This window comes from Nomascus leucogenys, chromosome 16 (genome assembly GCF_006542625.1).
Source record: "Nomascus leucogenys isolate Asia chromosome 16, Asia_NLE_v1, whole genome shotgun sequence".
Classification (NCBI taxonomy): Eukaryota; Metazoa; Chordata; class Mammalia; order Primates; family Hylobatidae; genus Nomascus; species Nomascus leucogenys.
Window position 1 is genome coordinate 47,080,182 of NC_044396.1, and position 17,610 is coordinate 47,097,791.

General features: G+C 38.9%; 1 protein-coding gene across 1 annotated transcript in view; it reads right to left on the bottom strand.

Annotated features, from left to right (window-relative positions):
* NSMAF (neutral sphingomyelinase activation associated factor) overlaps positions 1–17,610 on the bottom strand; it is an 81,320-nt gene that overhangs the window by 54,123 nt on the left and 9,587 nt on the right. The window contains 4 exon segments of the mRNA XM_030795366.1: positions 590–626; positions 706–773; positions 869–947; positions 9,146–9,235. Of these exon segments, the coding sequence (XP_030651226.1) occupies positions 590–626; positions 706–773; positions 869–947; positions 9,146–9,235 (274 nt within the window).

Here is a 17,610-nt window from a genome sequence, read left to right on the forward strand (position 1 = left end):
AAAGAAAGTAGTCCCTTCTTATTTAAAATTTTTTAAATCTACATACTAATTAATACTATGACAGGAGAAAAAGCATGTTTTAATTGACCTTTTATTGCCAATGCTGTCCTGCCTATATTGAGTGCAGTGGTGGGTGCATAAAAGTAAAGGGAATAAATCTGGAATGAACAAAAGGTTATGACCACAAGGGTCATAATGATACAAGACCACCAATCCCAAGTCATTGCCTTGGTTGTCCTAAGTCCCTGAGATCATTTAAGTGGCGTGACAATGGGCTCTCGCCTTCTAAATAGCTAGGAAGCTACAGGAAGAGCTGCATCCCTTCATTTCAAGCCTCGTAAATCGTAAATTGTGAGAGCTCCAAGGACAAAACCGCAAGCCCACATATACCACACACTTAATAAACACAAAGAAGCCCATTAGGGATCACATCTTTTTAAAACTATATTTCTCAATGACTGAATTCTAAAAGCATTTGAATTCTATTCCATGGTTTTCATCTGATATCTCTACAAATAAATAATTTCATTCATGCACATATGTAAGAATGTTCATTCAGATTAGGAAAGAATATTTATTATGTGCTTACCTGACTGAAAATGAGTGAAATACCCCCAGATTTTGCCCTAAAATACAGATAAAAGTCATTAAATATATACAGCTTTTTGGTTGAAGTAAAATTAAACAGTGGTGAAAATGACATACTTTGTGAAGTGTCTATTGGCTCCATTTTCTCCATGCTTTCCTATTTTTATACAGTCTCTCAAAGGAATCTGGATAAAATTGAGAGAAATATCATAAAAATCAGGAAAGGTAAGACATACACAAAGAATAGGAATGTTTCTGTTCATATTTAAAATGTATTTACCTTGATGATGGGCTGGGATATTGCATCCGGTTCAAAAATCACTGATTTTGAACATATTTTTAAGGAGCCTCTGATTTTCCTAGGGATCCAAGTACAACAGATTGTTTGATGAGCATAACAAAAATCACGAGACAATCATAGTACATTTTAACTAGAAAGCAGGTTACTAAAGCATCACATAATAAAAGATCAACAATGCATATAAAGAGAAACTCTCTATTTTTAGATTAACTGGTAAAACACAGAATAGTGGTTCATATTGGCATTTACAATTCAAATGTTAGAGAGTTTTTAATTTAACTTCTTTGATTTATATGTGTATCTCCATATAGTTTACAGCATCTATTGGCTAGAAACTTAATGTATCCAAGAAACATCACATTGAAAAATAGTCTTGGCCGGGCGCGGTGGCTCACGCTTGTAATCCCAGCATTTTGGGAGGCCGAGGCGGGCGGATCACGAGGTCAGGAGATCGAGATCACGGTGAAACCCCGTCTCTACTAAAAATACAAAAAAATTAGCCGGGCGTGGTGGCGGGCGCCTGTAGTCCCAGCTACGCGGAGAGGCTGAGGCAGGAGAATGGCGTGAACCCGGGAGGCGGAGCTTGCAGTGAGCCGAGATTGCGCCACTGCACTCCAGCCTGGGCGACAGAGCGAGACTCCGTCTTAAAAAAAAAAAAAAAAAAAAATAGTCTTACAGACTGAGAATGCTTACACTCACCCCACCCCAACGTAACACTGCCTGTTCCTTTGTGAGCAGTAAATATTTACTTTAGCTTTCTATTCTCTGTGCTCAATATATATGTACTGAATAGATGAGAAGGCCCATCCTACTGAAGGTCATGATGTAGTTTGCAATTCTTTCTCAAGGGTTTTTGAAATTTGATATCATTTCATATCATTTTTCCAAGTTGTTAACTGCATTTACTTTTCTAATACCCAAAATTACCCAATAGTAACATAAAAACTTCTATGAAATTTCTAAACATATACAAATAGAATAGAAAACTCCCATGTACCAATGGCCTAGCTCTGCAATTGTCAATATGTGGTCATTCTTGTCTTGTGTATAACCCCCTGTAACCCTGCTGAATAACAAAGAAAATTATTGGCATCATATACTTTATCCATAAATATTTTAGCAAAAATCTCTGAAGACAGGCTCTCTTAATAAGTGACCAATCATGAACACACTCTAAAAAATTAATAGTTCCTTAATGTCATCATGTATACAGCCAGTGTTCAAATTTTTCTATTTCATAAATGTGTTTTCATAGCCAGTTGGCTCAAATCAAAATCCTAACAAAGTCCATTTTACATTTAGTTGACATGTCTTTTTCTTTTTTTTTTTTTTTTGAGACGGAGTCTCGCTCTGTCACCCAGGCACCCAGGCTGGAGTGCAGTGGCGCAATCTCGGCTCACTGCAAGCTCCGCCTCAGCCTCTCCGAGTAGCTGGGACTACAGGCGCCTGCCACCACGCCCGGCTAATTTTTTGTATTTTTAGTAGAGACGGGGTTTCACCGTGGTCTCGATCTCCTGACCTCGTGATCCGCCCGCCTCGGCCTCCCAAAGTGCTGGTATTACAAATGTGAGCCACCGCGCCCGGCCTGACATGTCTTTTACATCTCTTAATCTAAAATAATTTTCCCACATTATGAATTTGGCTGAATGCATCTCTGTGGTATTCTTCCAACCTATGAATTGCTTCTAAATTATTTATAAGATCTTCTGACAAGAATACTTTCAGAGGTAGTGCACAGGTACTGCCTTCGCATCCAGAGGCACCGGGAGGATCAGGTGACGTCAATCTCCATATATCCATTACAAAATTTCCCAGCAGCTTCTCTCACCTAAAGGTTTTAGCAGCCATTGAAAATTACTATCTAGATCAAGGGCTGGTAAACTTTCTGTAAAGAGCCAGATAGTAAATATTTTTGCTTTGTGGGCCATATGGTCTCGGTCACAACCATTCAACTTTGCTGTTATAGGGAAAGCAGCCACACACAGTATGTACACAAACGGGAATGGCTGTGTTCCAGTAAAACTTTACCAAGAACAAGTGGCAGCTCAGATATGCCCCAAGGGCTGTAGTTTGCCAAGCCCTGCTGTGAATCCATTCTTTCATTAGGCATTGAAATTTTTTCATTCCTTCTACGCTATGAGCTAGAATTTGACAACAAAGAACAACTTTACTTATCAGCAATTTGGCTACCCTGAAGTACAATTTGTACAAGGAAAATAACAAAAATGCTTGATTCTTTACCTTTATTTATCAAGTGTCACAAAAATCAGTTAATTGTCTTCCTATCCTTCGAGGGTAACTGATTAAGATTACACACACACACACACACACACACACATATTTATAAAATTACATACTCATGAACTTTAACATTTATGAAACACTTCAATCCACTGCAGAGGTTATTCTTTTTTGATGCTTACATTGTCCCATTTTTGACTCAATTTAGCATCTTCTACTTGCCCCTGCGTCCTTTTAATTCATTTACAGTAGCCTTTGATATCTTCCTTACTTGCCAGTATGACAGGATGTCCCAGGTTCATCTCACACATTTCCTGCCTCTGACTTAGAATCAGCCATTTCTCCAAAGAACCCCCATCCTTTCAGTGGGAAGTGGTATTAAGAGACCAGATTCTTGGTGCTAATTGCTACTGAGTTATTTCTAGGCCTTTTCAAAAGATAGAGGTAAGAAATACTGTCATTTAAAGAGAAAAGCAACACAAAGGTGCCCATTCTTACCACTACTGTTCAACATAGTACTGGAAATTCTAGCCAGAGCAATTTGGCAAGTAAAAGAAAGAAAAAGCATCCAAATTGGAAAAGTTAAACTGTCTCTGTTAGCAAATAACATGATTATATATATAGATAAAAACCCTAAGGATTCTACCAAAAAAACTATTCAAACCAATAAACAAGTTCAGTAAAACTGAAGAATACAAAATCTATATACAAAAATCAGTGTTGCATTTCTATATGCTAACAATGATCTATCCAAAAAAGAAATTATAGAAACAATTCAATTTATAAAAGCACCAAAGGAAAAATAAAACACTTAGGAATAAATTTAACCAAGGAGATAAAAAGTCTGTACACTGAAAACTACAAAACACTGATGAAACTGAAGTAGACACAAATAAATAGAAAGATATCTGGTGTTCACAGACTGGAAGAATTAACACTGTTAAAATGTCCATATTTTCCAAAGCAATCTACAAATTAAAAGCAAACCCTATTAAAATCCCAATGGCATTTTTAACAGAAACAGAAAAACAAAAAACCTAACATTGATATTGAACCACAAAATAAACAAAACACCCAAAGCAATCTGTTTTGTTTCATTTTAAGAAATGGGATCTCATTATGTCACCCAGGCTAGAGTGCAATAGCATGATTATAGTTCTCTGCAGCCTCAAACTGGGCTCAATCAATCCTCCTGCTTCAGCTTTCTGAGCAGCTGTGACTCCATGTGCACCACCATGCCCAGCTAATTTTTAGTTTTTTTTAGAGATGCGGTCTTGCTAGGTTGCTCAGGCTGGTCTCCAACTCCTGGCCTCAAGTGATCCTCCTTCCTCAGCCTCCTGAGTAGCTGGGGTTACAGGTGTGAGCCACCATGCCTGGTCCAGACTAATCTTGAACAAGATCAAAACTGGTGGCATCAAACTACCTGGTTTCAAAATATACTACAAAGCTACATTAATCAAAACAGCATGATACAACCATACAGACCAATGGAACACAATAGAGAAACCAGAAATACATCCACATATATGCAGTCAACGAATCATCCACAAAGGTGCCAAAAACACACAATGAAGAAAGGATAGTTTATTTAATAAATGGTGTTGGGAAAACTAGATATCCCCATGGAAAAAAATAAAAGCGAACCCCTACCTCATCCCATACATAAAAATCTACTTGAAATGAACTGAAGACTTACATGTAAGTCCTGAAATTGTAAAACTGCTGAAAGAAAAAATACGGAAAAGCTTCTCGACATTGGTCTGGGCAATATTTTGGATACGACTCCAAAAGCGCAGGCAATATAAGCAAAAATAGACAAATGGGATTACATAAAGCAAAAAGCTTCTGTACAGCAAGAAAAATAATTAACAAAGTCAAAAGACAGCCTATAGAATGGGAAAAAATAGTTGAAAACCATACTTCTGATAAGCGGCTAATATCCAAAATACATAAAAAACTCGAACAACTCGATAAATAAGAAAACAAATAGCCTATTAAAAGACAGGCAGAGGACCTGAATAGACATATCTCAAAAGAAGACATACAAATGGCTGGGCGCGGTGGCTCAAGCCTGTAATCCCAGCACTTTGGGAGGCCGAGGCGGGTGGTTCACAAGGTCAGGAGATCGAGACCATCCTGGCTAACATGGTGAAACCCCGTCTCTACTAAAAATACAAAGACATTAGCTGGAAGTGGTGGCACGTGCCTGTACACCCAACTACTTGGGAGGCTAAGGCAGGAGAATCGCTTGAACCCAGGAGGCGGAGGTTGCAGTGAGCAGAGATCATGCCACTGCACTCCAGCCTGGGTGACAGAGTGAGGCTCCATCTCAATTTAAAAAAAAAGAAGAAGAAGAAGAAGACATACCAATGGCCAACAAGCATATGAAAAGATCCCCAGCAGCCTTAATCATCAGAGAAAAGCAAATCAAAACCACATTGAGCTATTGCCTCACACCTGTTAGGATGGCTATTATCAAAAAACAAAAGATAACAGTTGTTGGCAAGAGCGTGGAGAAAAGAGAACCCTTATATACTGCTGGTGGGAATGTGAATTGGTTTAGCCATTAAAGAAAACAGTACAGAGGTTCCTCAAAAAACTAAAAATAGAACTACCGTACTATCCAGCAAGCAATCCCACTTCTGGGAATACATCCAAAGCAAATGGAGTCAGTATGTTGAAGATGTATCTGTACTCCCATGTTCATTACAGTATTATTTACAGTAGCCAAGATTTGGGATCAATCTAAGTGTCCACTGATAGATGAATGAATAAAGAAAATATGATATATATGAATATAAAACATATAAAAATAGACATACATACATACACACAATGGAATATTATTCAGCCTCAAAAAAGAAGGAAATCCTGTTACTTGTGGCCATGTGGATGGACATGGGGACATTATGCTAAGTAAAATAAACCAGCCACAGAAGGACAAATACTACATGATTTCATGTAGAATCTAAAAGAGTTGAATTCAAATTAGAGACTAGAATGGAACTTATGAAAATTATTTGGGTGGGAAAGCTGAGAGCTTTGTTCAGGCAAGAATAAATTAAACTTCACAAAATTAAAGGGGGTGGAAGAAATGGGGAGATGCTGGGCAAAGTGCACAAGTTTTCCATTATCCAGGATAAGTTCTGCAGATTTAATGTAGAGCTACTAACTACAGTCCATACTGTATCGTACACTTGAAATTGGCTCAGAGAGTAGATCTTATATGTTCTTACTCCCACACACACAAAAGAAGGTAACTGTGAGGTGATGGGTATGATAATTAGCTTGATTGTGGTCATTATTTCACAATGTGTATGTATATCAAAACATCACATTGTATACCCTAAATATATACAATTTTTTTAATCAATTATATCTCAATAAAGCTGGAAAAAAGGAGGAAAGTGCATGAGAAAGGCTTTATTTCTTTAATATTACACATATGTCTCTTTTCTTTTATACTGGAAAATCTGAGTCTTAGCCATACTTATTCAATTGTTTTATCCAATTATATAAATACACATACATGCGTGTATAAAATAGTTTCAAAATAATAATACTAATAGTATACTATTAACAACAATATTGCAACTGGAAAGTTTACAATTACTTTACATTCTTTTTCAACTTCTTTGCAATTCTTTTTCATCTTACCAGAGACACAGTCAAATTATTATATTGTAAAGTTGATTAAAATAATTTTCTGTGGCTAACTCCAACTTTATAATTAAATTCATTTGTTTCTTGTCTTTTCTTTTTTTAATATGTAATTGTAATAAATAGAAACAGAGTTTCGTTATGTTGACCAGGCTGGTCTCAAACTCCTGGCCACAAGAGATGGTACTGCCTTCGCTTACTAAAGTGCTGGGATTACGAGTATGAACCACCACACCTGAACTGTTTCATTTTCTCTTTGATTTTTAGGGTTTACTGTTTCTTTTTTATTTTTATTTATTTATCGATTTATTTTTGAGACAGAGTCTTGCTTTGTCACCCAGGCTGGAGTGCAGTGGCGTGATCTCGGCTCACTGCAACCTCCGCCTCTCAAGTTCAAGCAATTCTCCTGCCTCAGTCTCCCAAGTAGCTGGGATTATAAGGGTGCACCACCACACCTGGCTAATTTTTGTATTTCTGGCAGAGACGAGGTTTCACCATGTTGGCCAGGCTGGTCTCGAACTCCTAGCCTCAAGTGATCCACCAGCCTCGGCCTCCCAAAGTACTGGGATTACAGGCATGAGCCACCACACCTGGCCTCACTGTTTCTTTTTAAATTTAATTCTATATTAAAAATCTACAAAAGATGGCCTCTCAGCCTCTTAGCTAAGATAAAGTGTAGTAAAAATCTATAAAATATTTATATGGTTCCAAAACGGAAGTTATAAAATAAGGTGCATTTGGAGAAGTCCTCATTCCATCTCTATATTGTTCTCCTGATCCTTCCCCTCTTCTGTGTAGATAACCATCTCCACTAGCTTTTAGTTTATGCCTCCAATTTTTAAAAACATAATGATAAATCTGCCCCCTTCTGAAAAAAGTAGCTTATGACACACAGTATCCTGTCCCTTGCTTTTTACACTTAATACATGTAGAGATCACTTCACAGCATTACAAAGAACTTCATTCCTTGTTGAACCTGCATAGTACTCCATCATGTGGCCATTCCTTATCAGTCAGTTCAGTCAGTCTCCTGTAGGATTGTTCCTAGTCTTTTGCTAGTACAAGTAGTGTTATAATAAATGACCTTGTGTATATGTCTATTTATATAATTGCCAGTGTCTCTTTGAAATTGTATCCTACAAGTAGCATTGCTAGATCAATAGGTTAATGCACATGTCATCTTACCAGATATTACCAAATACACCTACATGGGGCTGTACCATTTTGCCCTAATAGTTACTTTAAAATTATAAAAACAGGTTTCAGTTTGCTACCTGTAGTTATATTTTAATAATAAACAAGTACATTTAATTTTAAGCAAGGCATTATAGATGATATACGATAGAAGAATGTTGGAAGGAAAAAAGATATGGAATTAGGGAAAAGAATATGAGCAAAATTCCAGAGATAAGAAAGCAAGGTGCTGTGTTCAGGGATGAATAATTGTCTAATTTGATTGAATGCCAAGAAAATAGATATGTCATAAGCTACTAAACAAAAAAACCAAGTGATTTTTACTTTAGCTTGTATTTAAACAAATACCATGTTTTCGATCCTTTAAGGATAAAACCTGAAGAATAATAAACGGATTTATCTACTGTCAAAGCATTTCCTAAGTTATGGCTTACAGTTGTTAAGTAACCTCCCAAAAGGAAATCATTAGCAGATACATTTTTGCTGGAACAATATTAATCTTAGTTAATTCTAAGTTGCCATTTTAAGCAAAGAAAAAGCTTCATTACACGCTATTGTACATAGCTTTCAAAAGGTAAAGTCAAAGAAACAATCTGTTTTTATAGTAGTGCGTAATAGTTATTAAGATACTGAGAAATCAGATCTTGCTTCTAGTTCAAATCGCATTATTCATTTTGAAAGTGCTGATTTTATACCACTCTTGTGGCTTATAATCATTACTTTATAACATTGTCACCCAAATAATTGAGAGCAGAGAATACTGCATAACTACAAGAGGGATGCAACAAAAAACTGATGGCATGGATTGGAGTCCTATCAAGCTTAAGATATCTACAACCCCAGAAATGGAACAAATGCTTTTTAGCTTTGAAAAAGGTTTCAAGTTACAATTACAACTTTTAAATACACTCTTCTCATTACTTCCCTAATAAGAGAAAAGATGAAAAAAACTTCATGGGAGATAAAATAATAAACATAGCAAAAACCCTCCAAGACTCTCCTAGGTTATAATCCTCAATAAAAGTCTAAATAAAATTTACTTTAATTTTTTTAAAGCCTAATTTTTTCTTTAGTTAACACCTACATGATCACACATTTAACTTTAAAAGTTCAGATATCGGAAAGGTTTGTTTGTCCAAGGAGATACCGAAGCTTCCTTACCTTTCATGGTGACTGCCCTTGTGCAAAATGTGATTGGCTCTATGCTGTTCAAAGTAGTACTCCTCCAAGTTAAGCAGCAGCAAGGAAAATCTGGATTCGGGGGGAAAAAACAACTTTCAGTTTATTTTTTAGTAAGTATAAGAAGGCAATATATTTAAAACGTCTGATCCCAAAAAGCTTTTCAATTCATGAATTTAACAAACACTTATGAAGCATGTACATCATGCCAGGCAGTCCTCTCTACCCAGTGGCAGGAAGTACATAGCTGGGCCTGCCTTGTGTCCAAATAACTGCTATGTCAAAAATAAAATCACTCACCAGGTGGATGTACTACTCTTTTACAGAAACCTTGAATTTTGTGAAGTTAAACTTACCCTTATCTGAACAAAGCTCAGCGCTTTCCTACTTAGGGAATTTTGGGCATTTGTTTCCCCTGACTGAACAATGCTAGGCTTCCCCACCTCTTCCCTGTCATACCTCCCTGCCCCCAACATCTGTCTCATGGTTATCTGAGTTACTCCTACAAGAACACATGCCTCTAGGAGACAGATTTTTTTTTTTTTTTTTTTTTCTGATGGAGTTTCACTCTTGTTGCCCAGCCTGGAGTGCAATGGCGCAATCTCAGCTCAAGTAACCTCCACCTCCCGGTTTCAAGTAATTCTCCTGCCTCAGCCTCCCAAGTAGCTGGGATTACAGCTAATTTTGTATTTTTAGTAGAGACAGGGTTTCTCCATGTTGGTCAGGCTGGTCTCGAAGTCCCAACCTCAGGTGATCCACCCACCTCGGCCTCCCAAAGTGCTGGGATTACAGGCATGAGCCACCGGCCCAGCCAACAGATCTTTAGATATTCCCCTGTGATAACCAGCCCATGCTGTCTACACAATGGGTGTTTAATAAGTAAAATGAGTAAACCAAACTGAATGGGATTGAAATATAGTTCTTTTTAAAGTTGAAAGTGATTTAAACTTTTAAAAACAAGAGAAGTCATTAAGAAAAATTATTAATTTTGTTGTATGGCTACAGCAACAAATACATGACAAAGAAGTGAAAACAGGCATTTTTTTGTTTTGTTTTGTGATAAGAACCAGGAAACATCAATGAGTTACAGGCAAAAGCTTTCATGAAAAGTGTGGGCCTTGAGATGGGCCTTAAGTTCCAGTGTGTTGGAGGAAGAAATTTACATTAAACATGGCAGATTACACAAATGTTTATTTCACTGCCTCTTGAAACACCACTACAATGTGAATAAAACTATTTTTAAATGGTAAAACCCACAGGCTAAAGCAAATTGGAGAGATATTAAAGCAGAGAAGAGACATGAACAAATCTGTGAGAAATGGAAAGCAGACTGGGGGAATAGGCAATGCTCAGAAATCAGAATTTCAGATGCCTCCAGAGAAGGCACCACTCAGGAGAAAACCAGTTCAAGTCAATGGACTTCCAAAAAGTTCAGAAATTGCAGGATCAGGTGCTGGAGAGGATGTGGAGAAATAGAAATGCTTTTACACTGTTGGTGGGAGTGTAAATTAGTTCAACCATTGTGGAAGACAGTGTGGCAATTCCTCAAGGATCTAGAAATAGAAATACTATTTGACCCAGCAATCCCATTGCTGAGTATATACCCAAAGGATTATAAATCATTCTGCTACAAAGACACATGCACACGTATATTTAATGCGGCACTGTTCACAATAGCAAAGACTTGGAACCAACCCAAATGCCCATCAATGATAAACTGGATAAAGAAAATGCGGCACATATACACCATGGAATACTATGCAGCCGTAAAAAAGGATGAATTTATGTCCTTTGCAGGGACATGGATGAAACTGGAAACCATCATTCTCAGCAAACTAACACAAGAACAGAACACCAAGCACCACATGTTCTCACTCATAAGTGGGAGTTGAACAATGAGAACACATGGACACAGGGAGGGGAACATCACACACGGGGACCTGTTGGCGGGGTGGGGAGCCAGGGGAGGGATAGGATTAGGAGAAATACCTAATGTAGATGATGGGTTGACGGGTTGATGGGTTGATGGGTGCAGCAAACCACCATGGCACGTGTATACCTATGTAACAAACCTGCACATTCTGCACATGTACCCCAGAAGTTAAAGTATAATTAAAGAAAAAAAAGAAATTGCAGTATCAGGTACCAAGAGGACAGGGTTTGTAAAGCATGAGGGGTGGTTAAAAGTGAATGAGGGCAGTGGCCCCCAATTCTTTTCCTGATGGGTTAACTATACTGCACTCTGGCATGTGGTTCTTCTATTAAAAAAAAAAAAGTGGAACAAGAGGCTCCACACTAGGTATCAGGCACGGTGGAGAGCAGGACTATAGTGTGAAAAGAGGATGACTACGCAAAACATGAAACAGATGAACACTAGTTTGCTGAGAATTGTGGTTTCCAGCTTCATTCATTTATAACTCCAGGCAGGAGTCTGGTACATTAGTTTAGGAAAAAACTAAATAGCCTCAGAGAAAAAGCCAGGTCTCTACAACATTATCCCACAGTGAAACTCAACTGAAATAGCCCATTCCCAGTGACACACAATTACATGCTTCACATTTAAATATGAATGAACAGCCCAAGATCACAGCCTCTAGGATGAAAGAACAAAGCCAAAGCAAATAGGAAGAATGCAACTTGAAGGACTAAACACAATGCAGAGAACAGAAGAAAAGGTCAAAAGGCTATAATTAATGTCCCTACAAAGGAGAAGTTATAATCATGACACCAGAAGAGATGCTCATTAAAAAAAAAAAACAGGCCGGGAGCAGTGGCTCACACCTGTAATCCCAGCACTTCGGGAGGCCGAGGCAGGCGGTTTGCCTGAGGTCAGGAGTTCGAGACCAGCCTGGTCAACATGGTGAAACCACCTCTCTACTAAAAGTACAAAAATTAGCTGGGCGTGGTGGCGGGCGCCTATAATCCCAGCTACTCACGAGGCTGAGGCAGGAGAATTGCTTGAACCCGGGAAGCAGAGGTCGCAGTGAGCCAAGATCGCGCCACTGCACTTCAGCCTGGGCAACAAGAGCGAGACTCTGTCTCAAAATAATCATCATCGTCATCATCATCATCATCTGAACCAAAAGAAAAGTAACTCAAAAAATTAAAAATGATAGCAGAAACCAGTTTTACCATCCTAATCTGTAACTTTTATTGACCCGTCCTCCATATTTAAATCCAAGGATAAGAATCAATTACAGGCTAAACTGCCAGAGTACAAAACAAAATGCACACTATCAATACTTAATCTGAATTTCAATATAGTCACAAGACAGAATTGGAGTTACACATCCTTCCTTCTCTTTCCTACTCTCCTCACTCCTCTTATAGAGAGGGAAGAATAGAGTAAGTATTCTTCAATAAAACAATGGCATAATTTTATTTCTATGAAGCACAAGTAGCCTTCAGAGACAACTCTTCCATATAATTATTAAAATATAATTATATCAACTATTTTAGAACTGAAGTCATCATTTTGGTAAGTGAATTAATTATAGCCTCCTTAATTTATCAACATGCATATTTTGCAAGAAATGTAAAACACACAGTGAAGGGATATAACCAAATCATATTGTTTGAAGTGAAAGGATTAAGAAACTTTTCTGAGTCTATGTTTTCTTTTTACTAAAGTGTTGTTCACCCACTTTAAAATTTTTCTATGTAAAAATTATTATAATTAAGTTTCATGATTTTTAGAACAATGATTTTCAAACTACATTTTACGGAGTAAAAGAGTCCATGCTTTAAAAAAAAAAAATTAAAATCACCGTTTTGTAATTGGATGGTCTCATCCTTTGGTATTGTATCTGACTGTAAATTATTTCTTTAAAAGACTCTTAGCCCTGCCCCAACATATTCCTAGTTTAATCCTCCTTTACAGAGGTGTGGTTTCATTCTCTTTAGAGAAGTTTCCTCATTGAGCAACTCAACATTCCTAAAAAGTTTTCTCATGTCACCTAAATTTTAAAGCCTACTGTACAACACTTAACCAGAACTTAAAATAGCTGGAGTAACCTTGCATTCCACTCAACAATTATTCAACACTCAGCTGATGAACAGTATTTACTGTGGATCCAGAAGGTTTTGCTAGTCAATGCTTTCTCTAAGAGGCTTCACTGTGATAAGAAGTGTAACCCAAGCTCATTGGGAGGAAGTGCTGTGATGCCATGACACTTTCGTGATGTGTGCAGAGGCAAAGGAAAGCACAGGAGTGCTGTGTATTTGCCACCTCTACTCTCAATATCCCAACACCAGCCTTGTATGAAGCTAGACTACAGTGCCCCTACTAGAGAGTTGATTTAATTAAACAGGCGATTTTTAAGAGGCTCCTGAAAATGATTTCTGAAATAAGGAAGAAATTAGGAAAACTGCTATAGACAAGGCAAGATCGCAGTCCTACTACCCACCATTGGAAACATCCCCCCAGTAATACATTGGATGGTGATATAGTTTGGATGTTCTGTCCCCTCCATATCTCATGTTGAAATGTGATTCCCAATGTTGGAGGTGGAGGCCTGGTAGGAGGTGATTGGATCATGGGGGTAGATCCCTCATGACTCAGCACCATCCCCTTGGTGATAAATGAGTTCACAATCTGTTCACTCAAGCTCTGGTTGTTTAAAAGGGTCTGGGACCTTCCCCTTCTCTCTCTTGCTCTGTCTCTTGCCATGGGATACACCTGCTCCCACTTCATTTTCTGCCATAAGTAAAAGCTCCCTGAGGCTTACCAGAAACCAAGCAGATGTCGATGCCTTGCTTCCTGTACAGTCTGCAGAACCATGAGCCAATTAAGCCTCTTTCCATTGTAAATTATCCAGCCTCAGGTATTTCTTTATAGCAAAACAAAAACAGACTAAGACATAAAATTGGCACCAGGGAGTAGGGCATTTTATTATGGATATACGTAAAGACACGGAAGCAGCTTTGGAACAGGGTAACAGGCAGAGGTTGGAAGAGTTTGGGGGACTCAGAAGAGAACAGGAAGACAAGGGAAAGTTTGAAACTTCTCAGAGACTGGTTAAATGGTTGTGACCAAAATGCAGATAGGAATATGGACAGTGAAGGTCAGGCTGACATGGTCTCAGATGGAAATGAGGAAATGAATGGGAACTGAAGCAAAAAAGGTCGCCCTTGTTACAAACTAGCAAAGAACTTGGCTGCATTTGTGTCCATGTTCCTGGGGATCTGTGGAAGGTTGAACTTAAGAGTTAAGGACTTAGGTAGGGTATGTGGCGGAAGAAATTTCTGCGCAGCAAAGTGTTTCAGAACTGGTCTGGCTACTTCTAAAAGCCAACAATCAGATACAGGAACAAATAAATGTCTTAAAGTTGGAACTTACATTTAAAAGGAAAGCAGAACATAAAACTGGGAAATTTGTAGGCCGGCCATGTGGCAGAGAAGGAAAAAGCATTTTCAGGAGAGGAATTCAAGCCGGCTATGGAGTAAGCTATGGAGTAATTGCATGCTAGAGAGATGAGCATGACTAAAAGGTTGCCAAGGGCTAATATCCAAAACAACGAGGAAAAGGCCTCAAAGGCATTTCAGAAGTTTTCAGGATATCCCTCCCATCACAGAGGGCCTAGAAGAGGAAAGAAGGGCTTAGGGGGCCAAGCCCAGGTTCCCACTGCCCCACACAGCCTAGGGACACTGCTCCCTGCAGACCCACTGTTCCACCTTCAGCCATGGCTCAAAGGGCCACAAGTCCAGCTCATGCTGCTGCTCTAAAGGGTGCAAGACATTAGCCTTGGAAGTCTCCCTGTGGTGTTAGGTGTGCAGGTGCACAGAATGCAAGCAAGAAGGAGTCTTGGCAGCTTCCCCCTAGATTTCGGAGGATGTGTGAAAAGGCCTGGGATCCCGGGCAGAAGCCTGCTGCAAGGATGGAGCCCATACAGAGAAACTCTAACGATAGCAGTGTCAAGGGGAGAAGTGGGCTGGAGCCCCCAGAGTCCCCACCAAGTGGAGCTAGGGGAAGGGGGCCACCCGCCCTCTAGACTCAACAATGGTAGAGCCATCAGCAACTTGCAACCTCAGCATGGAAAAGCTGCTGGCACTCATCTCCAACCTGTGACAGCAGCCAAGTGGGCTGCACCCTTCAAAGCCACAAAGGCAGAGCTGTCTACGGCCTTAAGAGCCCACTTGTTACACTGCTGGCCCTGGGTGTGGGACAAGGAGTCACAGGAGATTATTTTGGAGTTTTATGATTTAATGACTGCCCTATTGGGTTTCAGACTTCAATGGGGCCTACTGCCCCTTTCTTTTGGCAGATTTCTCCCTTTTGAATGGGAATGTTGGAGGTGGAGCTGGCAGTGAGCCGAGATTGTGCCACTGCACTCTAGTCTGGGCAACACAGCGAGACTCCATCTCAAAAAAAAAAGAAAAAGAAAAAGAAAAAAGAATGGGAATGTTTACCCAATACCTGTACCACCACTGTATCTTGAAAGTAGATCAAATATTTTGATTTTACAGGCTCATAGGTGGAAAGAAATAGGTGTAAGATGAGACTCAGGACTTTGGACTTGATGTTGAAATAAGTTAAGACTTTGGGGGACTATTGGGAAGAAATGATTGTACTTTCCAATGTAAGAAGAACATGAGATTTAGGGGGCCAGGAGCAAAATGATATAGTTCGGATGTCTGTCCCCTCCAAATCTCATGTTAATATGGAATTACCAATGTTGAAAGTAGGGTCCAGTGGGAGGTGACTGGATCATGGGGGCAGATCGCTCATGAATGCCTCAGCACCATCCCCTTGGTAACAAGTGAGTTCATGCTAAGTTAGTTCACATGACAACTGGTTGTTTAAAAGAGTCCGGAGCCTCCTCCTCCTCTCTCTTGCTCCCTCTCTTGCCATGTGATGTACCTGCTCCCATTTCACCTTCCACCATGAGTAAAAGCTCCCTGAGGCTTCACCAGAAGCCAAGCACATGCCAGTGCCATCCTTCTTTCTTGTACAGCCTGCAGAACTGTGAGCCAATTAAACCTCTCTTGAATTACCGAGTCTCACATATTTCTTTATAGCAACATAAAAATAGACTAACACAAACAACAATCTCTGAAGAGAGTCATTCAAACATTATTCCACCTAAACTAATTTCCCCTTTCTCAGTTGTGCTATGAAGTCTTCACCAAAGCAAACCTTCTCCTCTGCCAAAGTTCAGATTAATTAAATCTACTGCCTTTTCCTGACTTTCCTGCATTTGACCAGACTTTAAACATAGTCAGAACGCTGTCAAAAGAGACGAGATTAGCAGCATGACGTTCATGCTGGGGACTGGTGACAACAACTTCCTCTTCTAGTGCTTTATAAATAATCTGTTGATGTAGAATTTGCATTAAACCTATTTGTGCACACATGTTCTTTCAGCGCCTTTCAAAGTTCCTAGATCATTGAAATAATTCTGTGGTTCTACACTCAAACTCTCCCAGGATTTTACACCAGGAGACATAAGCATGTGGGTACCCTTCGCATCTTCATCCATCTTGCAAAAGTTCATCCTATCTCTTTCAGTCTGAAGGTTAGTATTATTAATGGAGTACAAAATAAGAGGTTTCTCTGTCATAAATCAATGTTACACCTGGTACCAGGCTAGGCCTAGGCAGCAGCCCAGTAATTCCTAGTTCCAAAGGCAACTTTAGAAGTTTTTTTGTTTTTATTTTTTTAATCTGTACCATTTTTCAAAGGTTCCACTCATTTGGGGCTTTAACCTTTTTGAAATTAACTATGTATAACCTTCTTGTTTTATATTAAAACTAATAATTACAAACTCAGAGAAATACTACCTGTACAACCATTCTTTATTTGCTAGCCTGATTTTCTTTTTCTTTTTTAGCTTCCTCCCAACATGCAAGCTTGCCTGATTTTCTGTAACTCCTCACAAAAGATCATTTGGATTAGATGTTCTTAATTGTATTTTTGACAGTTTCACAAACTTCCTGGGTCAATATGCTTTCCAAACTGTCCAGTAACAGCACCTATCTTTTGTGTTCCTTGGAACTTTCAATATCTGCTTTCTTAAAAATCTAGGTTCTATGTATGACAGGATCCCTCTCAACTCTCCTGAGCTCCAGCAATAAACAACTTGATATGACTGCTTTTTCTGATGGTTCATTTCATTGCTACTTGGTTAATAATTTGTCTTTAATATGCAGAATTAAGTAAAGTTCTCAAGTTTAGGATAAATTAAAACTTTAACAAAGGAAGTCAATAAACTGTACTTAGATTTCACTAAGCATTTCAGCCAGTATCTCTATTGCCACTTCCTGTTTTCCCATTTACACCAGGTACACAGCCACCATTTCTTCCACCCACTTAACGTGGCCTGTAACAAAAGAACACAATCATGTTATCTTTGTTCCTCTTTCCAATTGTGTTCTCTGGGTTTTTTTCCTGGGGTTTCATGGATTCCCCTTCAGATGTATGTATACCTTCTTAACATTCAGAGCCCACT